Source organism: Dipodomys spectabilis, unplaced genomic scaffold (genome assembly GCF_019054845.1).
Source record: "Dipodomys spectabilis isolate Male_0828 unplaced genomic scaffold, ASM1905484v1 ptg000241l, whole genome shotgun sequence".
NCBI classification, from domain to species: Eukaryota; Metazoa; Chordata; class Mammalia; order Rodentia; family Heteromyidae; genus Dipodomys; species Dipodomys spectabilis.
This window is the reverse complement of record NW_024870918.1, coordinates 6,964,322-6,982,921: the sequence shown is the minus strand read 5'-3', so window position 1 is coordinate 6,982,921 and position 18,600 is coordinate 6,964,322. Positions and strand designations below refer to the sequence as shown.

Genomic DNA, 18,600 nt, shown 5'->3' with positions numbered 1-18,600 from the left:
GTTTCTGAGTCATGTTCCAGCTGCTTTGCTCGGCAACATGGACCTGTACTCACTTGGAGCATGACTACTAAATCTTTTCCAGATTAGTAAAGGAGTGATGTGCAATAAAGAAAGAATGAAATGCTATTGATACACATCAGTAGGCCATGCTCTGTTACAGTGCGCTCAGGGTAATCGGAGGAATTACAGTACATTCACAAGGGAAAGAATATATGCTAGATCTAATAATAATTTTGGTTCTTTAATCATAAAAGTGAAACTTACATACAAAGTACAGACAATGGATATGTAAAAGTAAGTTTGTATACAAATACAGAAATCGCGTAAGTTAATGGGAGAGAAATGAAGACTAGAGGCTTAAATACTGAGATCTCTGCATTATGAACATGATTCCTCTCTATTTTTGTCTCCAATTTTCTTAGTGTCACAAGATTTTATATGTTTTATAATGGCAGAATTCTTGAATACTTTTTAAAAATTTAATACTAGCTAGCATTTTTTGATGGGTCTGAAATGTTGTTTACTTTTACATGCTCAAATATTTTAATGAAAACTGACACTAAGCTCTTAAATATTTTCAGTATGTGTTTCTAAAAATAACACTATTAAAAACAGCAAAAGTTATGTCTTAGTATTATGTATTACCAAAGCCAAATAGTAAAATGGAAAGAAGACAAAGTTAATTAATAGTTATAGAAATATAAATTCATAAGGCAAGGAAATACTGCTGTTTACATATTAAATTAATGTAATTTTAAAATTCTATGTATTAGAAAGGATACAGAACACTGTAACTCTTTATGTTGCTATAGAAAGTGTTAATAGTTCCTTTGGGAAAAAAATTATATATTATATAGTAAGAGTGAAGATGAATATATACCTGATTCCCTCTACTCCTGGTAGTGTACATTCCTACAGAAATGCATATATGTACCAAAAAACTCACATAAACTTGCTCTTACCAATATTGTTTGAAACAGGAAAAAATCAAAATTCAAATGTAGCAGCATTGGACTGTATTATCAAAGTATCTATGAAAATACAGAGGACAACATACAATAATGTAAAATTGAATGAATTTCAGCTTCTCTGGCATGGATCACTTTCAAATTTTATAACAATGAAAAAAAAAGAAAAGATACAAAATAACATGCACAGTTTAAATGTTTATTTAAAATTTAAAATTTAGAACCCTAGCTTGACTTCTTTTCAAATGGTTGATAGAAAGAAAACAAATTAAAATGCCAACAACTGGGATCCAAGCAAAGAGAATCCAAAGGTTCACTGTACAGTTTTGATACTTTTCTGTAGTTCTCAGGTTTTCCAAAACAAAGACAAGAAAGAATAATCAGAGAAAACTATCTGATATTGTTGAGAAGTACAAATAAGGGTAGTAAGATGATACAGAAAATAATCATCAAAATTCAGGATGATGTCGCCTCTGAGAAGAAGGGTGAGCTTGTGGGAAGGAAGAGACTTGTAGGGAAATTTCTGATACTGGAAGCTTCTGACTGGTGTGTGTGTGTGTGTGTGTGTGTGTGTGTGTGCGTGTGTGTGTGTGCGTGCACGCGAGCGTGTGCATGTATACACAAATGTATATAAATATATTCATTTTCAGGGTTCTTGATTTTTCTGAGTGGATATTTCACAAGAGGCAAAAGGTAAAACTGCAGAGAGGAATACAGAGATACATTCAAAGATCAGTTGTTAGATATTTGCTAAACATTATTAAAATTATTTTTTGCTTTGTAATAAGTAAGTTTACATAAGGGAGAGGTTTCTCTATAAAAAAATCACACTAATATGAGATTGACCTATCAAAAGGCACTTACCATGATTAATTGTAAAACTAGCTATCAAATGTCATCTTATTTTCTAAAACAGTTCTGCTATAAACAATTCTGAATCATTTGGCTTGATATTAGATAGTACATAATTCTAAGTAATATGCACTTATATGCATCCAACATTCATTTTGGCCAACATTTTAGTATTTACTGCAAGAAAACTCTGGATGACAGTTTCTTGATTATTCAAACATTATATACACAATTGATATCATTGATATATAAATTTTGCCTATTTCTATAGTTTTAGCCCTCTTTTCTCATTAGGACTTTGAGGTATTTTTGTTGAAACCCTCAAAATTACTAGCGGGTTGGTGGTTACATTAGTCCACGGCATCCAGATCACCTAAGTCTCCAGCAAAATCTGAATCATCATCATTTTCTTCATTTCTTTTGCACCTTCTATGAGAACTTTGATCATTTTCACCATTTTCTGTCTTTCCTGGTTCTTTATTAAACCTAAAGACAGAAGAGAAAGTTTCTGATTACTTCACAGACCTTTATGATTGAACCACCAAAGTAAAGAAGGCCTTTCCCACTGAAAGATCCTTAAAGACTACTGAAGAACTAATCAAGAAATACACAGTCCCTAATGTAGGCTTGAAAATAATTCAAAGGTATTCATGAAGGGGAAATTGTTACATAGTGAGTAATTATTATGAATGTAAAGCTCATAGCTAAATAGTTGATGTTCTTAAAAATAACAAGTGTCACTTTTACCACAGTAGAGTTGAAAAATTATGATTCTTTCCTTGTTATGTAGAAAAATGTCTCCGTAAGTGTAAATACTTTACCTTCAGAGTTACTGAATGGGTCATTAAAAGGAAGGCCATGCACCTTAGAAAGTGTAAAACCCAGATGCAAAAGCAAATACTCACGGAATAACAATGTCTTCTTTCTTTCCACACTTGGCGCAAACTTCCAGCTGACAAGCACAAGGTCTACAAATGATGTGGTAAGAATCCTTCACAGTCTTCTGTAAACATTTAACACTAAAGATGGGAAGGGAAAATCAAATATTGATTTTTACTAATTACTTAAGACTTGATGAAATAAGGTGGTAGAGCTTAAATGTCCATTTGAAAGGCCCAAAAATCAAAACTCCTGGATTTCAATCTCAGATTTAGGTTGGGTATAGTGGTGCACACCTGTAATCTTGACCCTTGAGGGTACTGAAGCAAGAAGATTGACAGTTTGAAGCCAGTCTGGGCTACCTACAAGATTCTGTTTCAAAAACCAAAAATAGGAAAGAAGCTACAACTATTATTAACTGTAACATGACATAAAGAAACATCCTGCATATAAATTCTACTCTAAGATCTCCAATTAGGACAAATAAATTACAATTAAAAATAAAAAGTAAAACAAAATCCCTCTTCGATGTTAAACTTTTAGTGAATACAATTTTAACTAAATCACTCTGTAATAAAAGGGTATGTTAACTTTTGTATACCATAAGAATACACATATAGTAAAGTTCCAATCAAATGATTAGATAATTTTGACAATTTTTTTGGTCTTTAATTTCCAAAAGCTTAAAAATTAGGTTCATCTGAGAACTCAAGGAAATTAGAATATAATCTCATATTTTGAGGCTCTCATGCTTGGGACCATTGGAGTAGACAAATCTTTAAATATTTAAATTGCAAGTTTGGGCAGAACTGTTACTGTTAAAATTTACATATATAATAAGTTTAAAATGGATACTTTGTTTTGGTGTCTAGAGTCAAAAGATAGTAAGGTTTCTCAAGACTCAAACATCTGTACAGCCTGTTGAAATCAGATTTCTGGGCAGTATGGATTAGTTACATAACCAAAACCTTAGGAATGTATCCCAAGAATATATTAAACTCTACAAGAAAATTCTATGATCATAACCTTTTGCAAATTCTCGGCCTATATCAAAATAATACTGTCTTACTACTTTAGAGGAAATTTTCTGTGTTCCCATGCCTGGCTGACACGAAAAGGACAAACTCTGAGAACAGAATGAATTCTACTGCTAAGAGCAATTATGCACTTTCAAATTTAAATTACTTCTGAAAACCAGATTTCCCTAAGGTAGTAGCTCTGAATAAAAAGACGTATCTGACATTACAACAAAGATATACATGCTTTGAAAATGATTTTTTTTCCTTTTATAAGGGTGACATGTTTGTGAAAATATGTACAATTTTTAGATATTTACAAACTTCCACTTTCTCTATTATGAAAGTGGGATCTTGCTGAGTGTGCCTTTAAAAAAAAAACTCAATTAATTCAGGCTTTCAGAGGTTTGAAATCAACAAAAGGTTGGTATATATTTTTTAACTCAGCACAATATTCATCATCCCAAAGAATCTTGATCTTAAGTATGAGAACAGTGGTTATCATTGAATTCAATGAATACACATTTAAGTTGTACTAAAGCCTATAAAGTATTTTAAAATAGCTTTAAGACATCTATATATCTTAAATAGCTCTTAGCACTTTTTCTTATAAAGTTTACATAATTAAGAAACAATATCAAATTCACTTAAATATAAATGTTTCTCAATCTTCCTTTAAAATTGCTATATGTCCTGTACATTGTGCTATGAAATCATCAGAGCTGTTAAGTAATAGTCTGAACTTCTTTTCATTGCTCTATGGAATACAGTTTCCAGAAACAGTGGTTCAAAGAATCTTGGCCTTGCGGTTAGCTAAAAACACAAGCCGTGCTTATTGACGAAGGAGACAATACATATCTTTAAGATAGTGCTGGATTGTTTTTACAATGCAAAACAAAAGGAAAGAACAATTGAATGAAGCTAATAAATGTTTACTGTATAAAGATGAAAATGGGGGACATGAAGTTTTTACTGGATGAGGTTTAGCCCCTGGATAGCAGTATTTTTTGAAACAACATAATGGGAAAGGAACAGTAAATGTCTGGGAAACGGGAGACCATGATTCTACCCTGGGTGTGAAATGTCTCTGTTGTACAGTATTTGAGTTGCAATGTTTATGAAGGTCACTCAGAGCACTGAGACCCATGCACAAGGACAGAGGTGATGAATGACAATGGTCTGAATTGTATTATACTCGTCATCTCTACAAACTCAACAGTTCACAAACAAAAAGTCCGAAGACTTTTTGATGACACCTGTATTAGTAACATAATTTACTATAGAATTGAGCATATTGGAAGATTTATGTAGAGGAGGTAAACTTTCCCCAGTATTCTCTTTAAGAATTTCCCACTGGGACTGATATAAAACGGGTTAGTACTACATTCTCCCTGAAACTGCTTTCTTTCCTGGTTATAGCACCTTAACCTTTAGCATAATTAATCTCCATGTATGGCAGTCTCGTGTGTACCATGACTAGTTGTTTTGGTAAACAGTGACTTGTGCTCCACCCTCTTGACGTACAAATCATAGAAACTCAACACGGATAAAGCATCAGTCACATTTCCTGCAGTGGCTCTAAGTAAACCTATGCTCAAAACAGGAAGCTTCCAAAACCACACTGTAAGATTACATCACATGCTACTCATATAAAATGCTTTTTAAGGAAACAATATCCTCCCTTCCAAATACCCAGGAGTACAAGTAGTTTCTTTGTATCTTTAGATGGAGTATGTGAAAGTGAGTAGAAATACTACCTCCCTCTTATTGTAATAGTAGGTTGGATTAGACTAATTATTTTCCTTCTTTTATTTTTTTTTATTAATGTACCCTAATTGTCCAAAAGAATAGATTTCAGGACATTTTCATGTATGTATAAAATGTACTTTGATCAATTCCTAGAATATTTGCTTTAAAAAGGAGTACAAATTATTCACCTCTGACCAAGAACAGTTTAGAAATAGAATGGAAACTGTTTAGGCTAGGGAATTTTAAATCAAAGGTTGCTGCACCAATGTAAAAAAAAAAAAAGGTAGTCCCTATGTACTGTGACTGATGGATCAGAGTAATCAAAACTCCATTTTAACTTTATTAATATTATTATTTTTGTGTGCTGGTCCTGAGGTTTGAACTCAGGGCCTAAGCTGCCAACTGCCTATGAGATTTTGCGCTGAAGGCTAGAACTCTGTTACGTGAGCTATAGCTCTTCTACCAGCTTTTGTTGGTGATTAATTGGAGATAAGCGTCTACAGATTTTCCTGCCCAGCTGGTTTTGAAATGTGATCCTCAGATCTCAGCCACCAGAATAGCTAGGATTACAGGTGTGAGCCAGCAGCGTCCAGCTCTGCTTTTACCTTTTAAAAAACATGAGGAGCAGGGGCTAAGAGGGTGGCCCAGTGGTAGAGTGCTTACATGAGGCCCTGGGTTCGATTCCTCAGTACCACATAAGCTGTGGCTCACTGGTAGAGCACTAGCCTTGAGCTGAAGAGCTGAGGGACAGCACCCAGGCCCAGAGTTCCGCTCCCATGACTGACCAAAAAAAACAAAACAAAACCCATGAGGAGCAGAGGTCCAGAACAGAGCCGGAACTTTTAAGTCACCCATACAATACAATGTGACATAAAGAGCTACCTATGACTAAAACTCTACTGCAGGACATTTTAATACTCCTGGAATGCAGTGACATAACTCTCTCATCACTGATTAACCTTCAGAGACTCGGCCTATTATAAGAAATGGTAAAACTAAACAAGCACAGCTAAAGAGGCCAACCTAGATAGCTTACAGCCACAAACTGGTACGGGAAGAGATGCTTGAAGGTTGCTTTTGCTGGGCCTACAAACGAACTCAAAGCAGGGGAAAGGTTGGCATTTCTGCCTCTATTTTATGTGTGTCTCTGCTCTAAGTCATTCTCTCTGAGATCTGAGGATTGGGCAGGAAAGCCTGTAAGACTCTTATCTCCAATTAACGATCAGAGAGCTGAAAGTCAAACTGTGGCTCAAATGGTAGAGCACTAGCCTTGAACACAGAAGTCCAGAGATAGTGCCCAGGTGATGAGTTCAAGCCCCAGAACCAGCATGAAAAGTTTTAAAAATTGACAAATAAACATTATAGCTAACACAAAAGAAGGAAAATCTAAGAGCTGTCTAAATGAGTCCAGAAAATCTACTGCAAAAGTTAACATCTGTCAAATTTTTAATTGGTAGGATCTTTCACCTACTTTCACAATGAAGATGAGTATATAGAATACAGCACTAAGAAAAGAAATTAGCATACAAATAACGGATGAGACAAGAATGTTTTCAAGTGATTTCATTTCATTTCTGTTAAAATGATATAGCTGGGCTAGGAAGGTGGCTCAGTGGTAGAGTGCTTGCCTTGCATGTATGAGGGCCTGGGTTCGATTCCTCAGCACCACATAAACAGAAAAAGCCAAAAATGGTACTGTGGCTCAAGTGATAAAGCACTAGCTTTGAGCTGAAGAGCTGAGGGACATCGCCAAGGCCCAGAGTTCAAGCCCCACAACCAACAAAAAGATTAAAAAAAAAAGAAAAAAAAAAGATATAGCTATATAAATGTATATTAGCTATACTTTGAAATTTTTAAGAAAAAATTCAATATTCCCAAGACAAAATGAAGATTTGGTAATGAGCCTTAAAAATATCTTTGTATAAAGAAGACATTCAGGAAGCTGAAAACATTGGATTAGGCCTATTAACTAAAAGTACACGATTTATTGCACAATCGGCATTTAATTAGTATCTAGAGGACCCAGTTAATTCATTCATGGAAATCTAAAATTGGACAAGGCAAACACTTCCTCTATTGCTACATTGCCAATTCCTAATTTGGGCTACTGAGCATAGTAGCACTGTTTGCAACTCTTTGCTTCTTTGGTACAGTCCTAGGGACTGACTCTAGGCCCAGGCCCAGTAGGCCACACTCCACCACATAAGCTATGCCTCTAGTCACCAACAGGATTTTTTTTGAGGGAATATAAGGCAAGGCACAAAAGAGAACACTGTAAGATGGGCATAAGAAACCTATCCAGTTGTCTAAAGAAAGTCAACACTGCTCACAGTCAAGACAAAAAAACCCTCTGTCCTGAAACAGCATGCAATGAAATTCCATTGAAAGAACACAGCAAGCCCCTGTGAAACAACACAACATGCATCTATCCCACTGGTAAAGTAACTAAGAAACTGAACTCACCATTTTTTAGGCTTTGATAGCGGTTTGTATTTGCTGTACTTGACACGCCATTCAAGAACTTCTTTACAGTGCTGACACACTCCGTCATGAAGTTTTGCGTTAATTTTCTAAAACAAATACAACATCAAATTGAGAATTGAACCCAGGAGCCAGAAGAGCAAACCTTATACCAAGGTATATGATAATTTTAAGATTTAAGCAAACAAACAATCAAAAACCCTGGCTTTAATCTGAATAAGGTTTTATGAGACATTATATATTTTATGAATATTATCCAATTTGGTTCTTTATAAAGACAATAGATCTTAACCACTTTAGCTCAGAACTAACTAGAAAGCTTTTTTAACCTCCTAGCACATTTGAGAAAGTCTTCATTGATCCTGATGTATATTATATCCAAATGGGTCAAAACTCAGTATACTGTTAAGATGCTTGTAATTTTATTGAATGGAAATTATGCCTCACTAAAAATGTAATAATAAGAAAACCTAGTTTTAAGGATAATTTTAAACCTAGTTTTAAGAATTTTTTTTTTTTGGGTATGTGTGTGGGGGGGGGGGGGGGAAGGGGGTAGTTCTAGAGCTTGAACCCAGTGCCTAGCTGCTATCCGCTATCCTTGAGCTTTTATGCTCAAAGATAATGTTCTACTAATTGAGCCACAGCTCTACTGTGAATCTCCAGAATTTTCCTGCCTGGGCTGACTTTGAGCTATAATCCTTAGATCTCAGCCTCCTGAGTAGCTAGGATTAACAAGTATGAGCCACTGGCATAGTTTCAACACTATTAGTCCAACAATTCTAACCTCTTCAGTGAATTAGAGAAACCCTAAGTTCTAAATTATCTGCTAGGAGACCACAAACTAAGGAGTTTTAAAAGTGTAGGGTAGGGGAGAAGTGAGTTAGAAGTCTTTTTATTATTCAGTTTAATCTTCCAGCTTTCTCATGAAAGGGAAACTGTTGTACAAAAGCTCCATCCACAAACTACTTAAAATAGACATATGCAAGCCACTAGTTTGGTGAAGAAAGGGCTTAATGAGGGAAGAAAATATATTTAATTGGAATTTTATTTTCAAAATGTGCTGGATTTTTAAAAAGCAATAGCAAAAGTTTAAATTACCACACAGTCTCTGTAATAGTATTATATTGTGTAGCATATTGATTGGATTCAGGATTAAATACAGACACACACTGAAAAATTCTATGATTTTTTTTTTTTTTTTTTAGCTAAGGATGGGTCATCTTTTTCCCGGTGTTGGAAACAATAAGTAGAAGGCATTTTAATATTTTTAAGACATTTAAATATTTTTCTTATCTTTTTTTCTCTCTCTTTGTTTCTATTATAAATTTTTCTAGGCGAGAAAAACATATCACAAAGATGCAGATTCACCGGAAGGCTATTTGATAGTGAGTTAAAAGCCTAATTTTAGACTACATCATTTGAGAAGTGCTTGGTATTCTTGAAAGCTCTCAATCAGAAGGTGAACGAATCTAATAAAATACTTATAAAAAAAACAATTCAAGGGCATTTTCAAAAAACATAATTTAAGCTGTGAACACATTAGAGTGTAGCTCAAATGTAAAATATCTTTTATTACCTATGAATTATGTATGGGTATTTTTGTTTCTGACCTGAAGAGTTCCTGGGAAAGTAAGTTTTGCACTCAGCAGATCTGCTTACTTCACTGTGGTTAACTATACCTCTGCCAGACAAAAAGGGAAATCTATGTGAATACACAAACTTGTCTTCCTTTCAACCTTGATACTCAGCCATCAAAAAGTGCTGGTTAAAGTGGTTGAACAAGTTTACACTCCCACCAACAATACAGTAAGGTTCCCTTCTGTCACATCCCCTCCAGCATCTATTGTTATTAGAGTTCTTGATTATAGCCATTCTAACTGGGGTGAGGTGGTATCTCAATGTTGTTTTGATTTGCATTTCTTTTATGGCTAGAGAGGTTGAGCATTTCTTTATATGTCTATTGGCCATCCTTCTTTCCTCTTCAGAGAAGTTTCTCTTTAAGTCTTTAGCCCACTTATTTATTGGGCAGTTGTTTCTTTGAGGATTTGTTGTTGGGGGATTTAATTTTTTGAGTTCCAGATATATTTTAGATAGGAGACTCTTCTCCATTGTATGGCTAGTGAAGATCTTCTCCCATCCGTGGGTTTTCTTTTTCTTTTTTTTTTTTGTCTTTTTGCTTTCTTGGTACTGGGGATCGAACCCAGGACGTTGCACTTGCTAGGCAAGCGCTTTGCCACTGAGCTACATCCTAGCCCTTCAATCCGTGGGCTTTCTATTGATCTTGCTAGCTATGTCCTTTGCCATGCAGAAGCTCTGCAATTTCATGCAATCCCATTTGTCCAACCTTTCTTTGATTTGTTGTGTTTCTGGTTCTCTATTAAGAAAATTTCAGCCTGTGCCAAGGAGACCTAGGGTTTCTCCTATTCCATCCTGTAATGTTTTCAAAGTGTCTGCTTTGACTTAGAGGTCTTTCATCCATTTGGAGTTGATTCTGGTGCAGGGTGATAGATAAGGATCTAGCTTTAGTTTTCTACAAGTGATTAACCAATTTTGCCAGCACCATTTACAGAAGAGGCTGTCTTTCTTCCATTTTTTTTTTTTAAGCTCCAACCACTTTGGAAAGTAGTATGGAGGGTCCTCAAAAGACTCCACATAGAGTCCCACTTTTGGGCATTTACCCAAATGATCACAAACAAGACCATACTAAAGCTACCATCACAACTATATTTATTGCAGCATTATTTACCATAGCTAAGATATGGAACCAACCCAGATGCCCCTCAGTAGATGAATGGATCAAGAAAATGTGGTACATATACACAATGAAGTCTATGCCTCCATCAGAAAGAATGACATTGCCCCATTTGTTAGGAAATGGAAAGACTTGGAAAAAATTCTATTAAGTGAAGTAAGCCAGGCCCAAAGAAGCATAGGTCCCATGGTTTCCCTAATTTGCAATAACTAGTGTATGTCTGAGACAAACAGAAAAGGTCAGATAAATTGATGTTAGGTGAAATGAACCCCAAGATAAGGATTCAAATGTTTTTTCTTTCTTGCAATTGTTTCTAATACATTAATAAGATAATTTCTTTGTTGCTTTGTATGTCCCTCCCCCATGGTATAAGCCCTGCTTTCATTTGTATTTGATGTTGGTATAATTTGTGGAGGGGAAGGGAAAAACAAATCATTTAAATAGGGATACAGGTGGACCCTTGCAACAATGAGATGTACAACTTTGGGGGAGGGGAAGGGAAGGCAAGAGAAGGGGAAACAAAGGAGGAAGCAACAACGCTTGATAAGAAATGTACTCATTATCTTGCCCATGTAATTGTAACCCCTCTGTACCGTATTTTCACAATAAAAAAAAAAGTGCGGGCTAAGAAACACAAGTACAGTGTGCTGTCCATCATTGATCTTGGTCCCTTGTGTTGTCTAGAAACTTTACTGAAAGCACCACTTACACTTTCTCAACAATACTAGGTCAATAAGTTTGAACTATAATTCCAAGATGAATGTGATATAAAGTTCTTAGAGGGAATATTCTTAGAATGCAGATCATTTCATTCCCTGAAATTTTATGACATATAACACACTCTGCTCATTAACTACCTGGTTAACTAGGAAGCGTTATTTGGTTTCTTGTTCGTTTCTGTATCCCACTTCTGACCAGTTCATCTTGATTTACAAAGCCTTGCATAGTTTAGAAACTGGTTTCTTTAGGGTGGATCACAGTAGAACAAAACAGGCCTTTGTGGGAACTTGTCTTGTGAGTGATGTGTGAGGCAGTATAAATGAGATGTTGTACGGAGTTCACGTGACCGGCTGGCACCACGACAAAATTAAACTGGATTTTCATGTGTTAAGAAATTAGTGAGGAACCGGGCTCTGGTGGCTCACACCTGTAATCCTAGCTACTCAGGAGGCTGAGATTGAGGATCATAGTTCAAAGCCAGCCCCGGCAGGAAAAACTGTGAGACTCTGGTCTCCAATAAACCACCAGAAAACCAGAAGTGGCGCTGTGGCTCAAGTGGTAGAGCACTAGCCTTGAGCTGAAGAGCTCATCTCCTTTTGGCAATTAATTTTCATATATATCTCATGACAGAAAATCATAGCTTATTAAGGACAAGATTTAAGTATGCCCAAATGTAAAAGCAAATTTAAGTATTATAAATCGAGGCCTATATATTATGTAGCTCAAACAAGCTACTTTCTAGGTTTTGGGGGGTTTTTTTGGGGGGGGGGGGAGGAGTCCGGTCATGAGGCCTGAACTCTGGGCCTGGGCGCTGTCCCTCAGCTCTTCAGCTCAAGGCTAGCACTCTACCACTTGAGCCACAGCGCCACTTCCGGCTTTTTTCTTTTTGCTTATGTGGTGCTGAGGAATCAAACCCAGGGCCTCATGCATGCAAGGCAAGCGCTCTACCACTGAGCCACCTTTCCAGCTCCTACTTTCTAGGTTTTTTAAAGAAAAAAAAAATTAGTTGACTAAACTTATGAATCATCTAAAAAAAAACCCATATTTTAAAATTAATTAATTAATTAGGTCTTCCACACACATAGGGAACTATCTTAAAAGACATACATAGAACTCTATGTAGGCCAGTCCAGCCTCAAACTTGCAATTATCTTTGCCTCAGTCTCAGAGTGCTTAGATTACAGGCCATGTACTACTTATTATGTCTGGCTTTAAAACTTTTTAAAAAATTAAATGAATACTTTTTTTTTAAGTTAAGAATAAACTGAAGCACATCAAAAGACACTAACGTCTCCAGAATGTCTCTACCATCATTAACTGTTCAACATACACATTTGCACTGCTATTCTATTTCACAAAGCACATCGCTGGTGATACAGCAATCCCAAACAGAAGGTGAGTGAGGATTTCAACTCCTGGGAAGGCAGCAAGAGCAAATTGTAAATGTAACACATATATCAGCATGCTGATACTCAAAAACATTTCACAAGATTAATAGTATCATTTAAGACAGGGAAGATACAATGTAAGAGACAAGGGATTCGTAGACTATTCAAAAGCCAAGTAAAAATTTTTTTTCTTTAGGACTTCTTGTACCTTGTAAAACACTATAAATGGTATATTTTACTTCCCTTATCTCAAAAGAATAAAAAACAGAACTCTCAGGGAAAATACGAATTCCAGCTACAATAAAAACCCATGTCCATGGGCTAGTCTAGTCTTTATTCCTCTACTACTACTGGCATTATTCTTCCACTTAAATAAGAAAATTTACCCCAATAAAGATAATGGGAACTTTTATAGCTTATAAAATGATTTCCCGCTTTTGGGAGCAAGAACTTGAGTAATAACAATAATGTAAAAATTTTGTCATTGGTTGTGACTTTCTTATAATAAACTATTATTTATTTATTTACCTTTTTGTGCTTATTTGTTTACCTTTTTTGTGTGCTAGAGATGGAACCTAGGTCCTTGTTCATGTGAAGCATGAGACCTACCACTGAGCTACACCTTTAGTCCTATATTATTTTAACGTGAAGAACATTGTTTAACAGCTATTTTCACATAGATAAAATATTGCTGGACATAATGAAGGTATCAGAATGAGGCAAAAATAAGAGTGAGTAGAGAAAAGCATAAAGCATTTAGGAGAAAAACTACTCTTGTTACCAAAATCTAGTTTCATCTTTTTTCCAAAAAGACATCTTGTGATAGTATAAGCAAGGCTGTCAAAAATATCTGACAACAAAGCTAGGTGCTGGTAACTCACTCCCGTAATCCTACCTTTTCACCAGGCTGAGATCTGAGGATCAAGGTTCAAAGCCAGCCCGGGGAGAATCTGTGAGACTCATCTCCAATTAACCACCAAAAGGCCAGAAATGGAGCTGTGGCTCAAGCGGTAGAGCACTATCATTGATCATAAAAACTTGGGGACAGTATGTAGGCTCTGAGTTCAGGCCCTAAGACCAGTAGCAAAACAAAAGAACAAAAGTGCATTAGATACATCTGTTGTTGCTATGACAAAAATTTCTGAAAGAAACAATTAAAAAAAGTTTTACTCTGCCTCAGGGCTTCAGTGGTTTCATGATTCCTGGCCCCACATACTTAAACAGAAAATCATGGGGACAGAAGTATGTGGAAGAAGCTCCTCTTTGCAGACAGACAGGAAGCAGAGAAAGGAGGATTATAAAGAGGGCAGAGCAAGTTGACAGAGGACTCCAGAGAGAAAACTTATTTCCTCCACATAAGCCCAGCTCCTACATTTCATCACCCCCCAACGATGGCGTCAAGTTATGAATCCATCAAAGGACTAACCATAAATTCACTATGTCAGAGCCCTATGAACTAATCATCTCTAGGAAGACTCTCACAGACACAAAAGTGTGTTTTCTAATCTCTCGCCAACACAAAATAAAACTGTGAGCGTAAATTAGTCAGTTTAGCTTCTGTGAATCTGATAACCAAGATCTACAACATTCTTATCTATAAGTTTCCTCAATTCCATTCATTTGTCAATTCCCTGCAGGAACCATCCTCTGCAGACAACAATTCTTGAACTTTTGCTTCTGTAGAATGTCTTGTAAGTGGAATGATAGCATATACACTCATTTGAGGAGCTTACTGATCTTCATGACTGGTATTCTATTGTCTGGGTGTATGACAATGCTTATTCATAACTAAAGGATAGCCTGAGTTTTGTGTTGTTTGGGTGGTCATAGATACCTGCATATGAGTTTTATGGGGCATGTGTTTATTTCTTTTGAATTAAGATATTGAACCAGTATATTGTTGGCCTTATAATTTTGTAACTATAAAGATTCCGTTTTTCCAAACTCTTTCCAGCACTAGAAACTGTAAATCTGTGTGTGTGTGTCATGCCCAGTAGGGGCTTGAACTCAGGGCCTGGGCACTATCCCTAAGCTTTTCCTCTCAAAGCTGGTACTCTACCACTTGAACTATATAGTTCAACTTCTGGTTTTTTGGTGGTTAACTGGAGATAAGAGTCCCATGGACTTTTCCACACCAGATGACTTTGAACTATGATTCTCTTCCTCTGAGTAGCTAGGACTACAGGTGTGAACCAAAAATGCCTAATGGTATTTTCTTTTACTTGAAAAGCATAATGTCCTCATTATGTTTTAAATTTGTATTTCTCTAAGAACTACTAATGTTGAACATCTTTTCTTGTAATAAGTTGTCATTGTGCATTCTCTTTAGCAATGTACCTGTGTAACAGGCTTTTGCTGGTGTGTGTGTGTATGTGTGTGTGTGTGTGTGTGTTTGTGTGTGTGTGTGTGTGTGTGTGTGGTGTTTGCTGTTACAGGGGCTTAAACTCAAAGTGTCAACTCACTTTGTTGTTTTTTTTTTTTAAATCAATACTGGCATTTTTAACCTTTTGGTGGTTAGCTGGAGTTAAGAGTCACAGACTTGAGTCATGATTCTCAGATCCCAGTTTCTAGGATTACAGGCAGGAGCCACCAATCCTGGCAAGTTTATTGCCAATCTTTTAAACACCAGTTATAGGAAAGTAAAAATACATACTAGAAATATTCAAAATGTTTTTCATGAGTAATGTGCTTACAATGTAAGTTTTTCCTAGAAGTCAAGAAATAATATTTGATTCCCTCCTCCCACTTCGTTGCAGCTGGAATCTTTAGCCAACCTCTTCTACAATAGTAAACAATCACATTTTCATCCAAAGACTGAATAAATAATGAGAAATGGCCACACTAAACAAAGGACTATTCTCTTAATTGCTGGTAGAGATATTGTCAGTTGCAATTATAAAGAGAGGGTCTATGCACAAACTATCTACTGTTTGCAGAAGGTCTGTGTACAAATTACAAAGTATCTGCTGGTTTATTTTAGCAAGTAAGCAAAGTAGCAGGAAGATTTTTTCACTCACAAGTTTAATGCAGACACATACTTAAATGGAGCCATACCTGCCTAGAGGCAGAAATACTTGGTGGCAGTATCCAATATCTTTTCTTGGCAGGAGAAAAGTGTATTAAAACAATTTCATTATCTAAATTATATTCACTTGTTCGGTTTTTTTTTTTTTTTTTTTTTTGGTAGTGCTGGAGACTAGCTCATTCTAAACAAGCACTACTATTAAGCAACATTCCCGGCTCTATTCACTCAGTTGGAAGGAAAAATTAAAGTAAGCTGATATGTGTGTATTTTAACAAATAAAAGTAAACAGTTTGAGTGAAGAATTCTAGTATGAAGTTGTTTAATTCTCTCTGTTCTGGTAAAATTTAGAAGCGCATGTAATGAATATTAGAAAAGTTTCTTTTTGGGCTGGGAAGGTGGCTCAGTGGTAGAGCACTTGCCTTGCATGCATGAGGCCCTGGATTCCATTCCTCATTACCACATAAGCAGAAAAAAAAAAAAAAAAAAGCCAGAAGTGGCGCTGTGGCTCAAGTGGTAGAGCACTAGCCTTGAGCTGAAGAGCTGAGGGACAGAGCCCAGGCCAAGAGGTCAGGCCCCACGACCGGACCCCCCTCCCCCCCAAAAAAGTTTCTTTTTGCAGTGCTGGGGGTGGAATAAGGGCAGGAACAGGCTGGATGAGCACTCTACCTAAATAAGCTATATAAAGTATTTTAAAGAAAGCATGAAAGAAAATCCTAAGAAGAACACAAAAGGAATTATCTTTTGACCACAGGGTAAATTTTGCTTTGCCATGGTTAAAATATTTGGTTTAAGATTATGTTCTCAATTATCATTGAGATACCTTCATTATTGACCATAGGAAATTTTTAGTAAATAATTGAAGAAAAATTACTCTGAATATTGTCAGTTCTATGGGAAATAAGCCTTTTCTTCTTCAAAATTAGACTAAGTTCTCAAACTGTCTATGGTTAGCATTCAGTTTTTGGTTCCTGGGTTCACTGCAGGTTTTTATATGTGACTTTTATTATGTTGAGGTAGTTTCCTTTAATATCTAGGATTATGAGGGGTTTTTTTTCTTTAATGAAAGAATGTTGTTTTTTGCTGATTTTTCTGTATTAGTTGAAATGATCATGCATTTTTTCCCTTCATTCTGTTCATATGGCATATATAACATTCATAAATTTTGATAGGTCCAACCTTCCTTGAATTCCACTATGACAAAGATAAAGGATGTTTAGGGATCTAGGGATCGTTCTCTACCTAATAAAATATAGTACCAGTGCCTGGAAGTCCTGATGGAAGCATGAGGAAGTACACAGACCATTGAGTAAACTGCATACAGTAAGAAAGGGCTGGCTAGAGAACAGGAAATTAGGAATAATGAGATAAAGCAGACAAACTAAAGACTTCAGACTCTCAAGTAGGGAAGGATCTGGCAGGAAAAGATGCTAAGTAGCGAATAAAGACAAAACTAATAGGGGATATGGAATCTGCTATGGAAGTTACTGAAGTGTGACACACGAAAATAGTAAATTTGGCTAAAGCTGAGGGATAGAAAAATGCACACAAATATGGAAAATCATAAAAATGAAAAAACAGATCTATATTCAGTAAATGGTTAGAGAAGATGGCTTTTCTCTACAGTTGAAGCAAAGCCAACAAGACTGAGAAGAATGATTGTTTTTAAGCCAGTTCTCAAACTCTACTTTACATAAGACCTAACTATAGAACATATTACAAATCAGATTTGCACGCCCCGCTGTCAAGCTGTGATTCTGTAATTCAGGAGTTTCTATTGCACAGATCACACTGTGGGTCAGGGATGGGGAATGCGATAGAGCAAAGTATAATTAATGCGTTGAGTGAGCTTTGACAGGGTGAGTGTCTACGAAAAAAACCCATTCTCCCTCCCTCAGACTCAGCTTTACAGGGTAAAGGTTTACTGTTAAACCTATAAGCACAAATTAACCAAATCTGCACCTTGGGGAGTTACTCCAAGTAACTAAAGTATCAGATCTAACTGGGGAAGGTATTTAATTTCATACTTTCATATACAGTTTCAAGACTGTGTGTATCGGAATCATCTTTGAGGCCTGTTAAGAATGATGATTGCTGGATTCAGTCCCAAGCTAAACTGATTCATAATTCCTGGCAGCTCTGATTCTGTACATTAAACAATCTTTCCATATGATTCTTAAGTGCACCAAACTTTAAGAATCTCTGTTTCAGCCTGGCGCTGTTGGCTCACGCCTGTAATCCTAGCTACTTAGAAGGCTGAGATCTGAGGATCATGGTTCAAAGCCAGCCTAAGGCAAGTCCGTGAGACTCTTATCTCCAATTAACCCTCAGAAAACTGGAAGTGGCATTGTCGCTCGTGGTAGAGCACTAGCCTTGAGCTGAAGAGCTTAGGGACAGTGTCCAGGCCCTGAGTTCAAGCCCCCTGACTGAAAAAAAAAAAAATAGAATCTCTGCCCCAGTTGAATGAAACGGTTGAAATATCTAGAATATATTTCCTACCTCACTTCTGCTATTAGAAACACTAGTAATACACTTTTCCTTAGCAATTTAACATATTATAGTTGAAAAGGCACAGGTACAGGTAAAAAAAAGTAAATAGCTGACAAGTATTCTGTACTCTATTGTACAACTGTAGCTACCATGAAGCTAACTGTCAATGATTGCACTTAATTCCATGGTTAATTATTTTCTTACAAGTATGTTGATGGATAAATCTGTTATTCCTATTTTAAAGAAAAAGAAACAAATGTAGACATATTAAATAATATGATTA

General features: G+C 36.1%; 1 protein-coding gene across 1 annotated transcript in view; it reads right to left on the bottom strand.

Moving 5' to 3' along the window:
* Positions 1–222: 222 nt before the first annotated feature.
* The window catches only part of CUNH9orf85 (chromosome unknown C9orf85 homolog), a 40,360-nt gene continuing 21,982 nt past the window's right edge, over positions 223–18,600 (bottom strand). The window contains exons 2-4 of the mRNA XM_042699349.1: positions 7,928–8,034; positions 2,726–2,839; positions 223–2,306 (exon numbers count right to left, since the gene is read on the bottom strand). Of these exons, the coding sequence (XP_042555283.1) occupies positions 2,171–2,306; positions 2,726–2,839; positions 7,928–8,034 (357 nt within the window). The 3' untranslated portion in view covers positions 223–2,170. The remainder of the gene's footprint in view (positions 2,307–2,725; positions 2,840–7,927; positions 8,035–18,600) is intronic.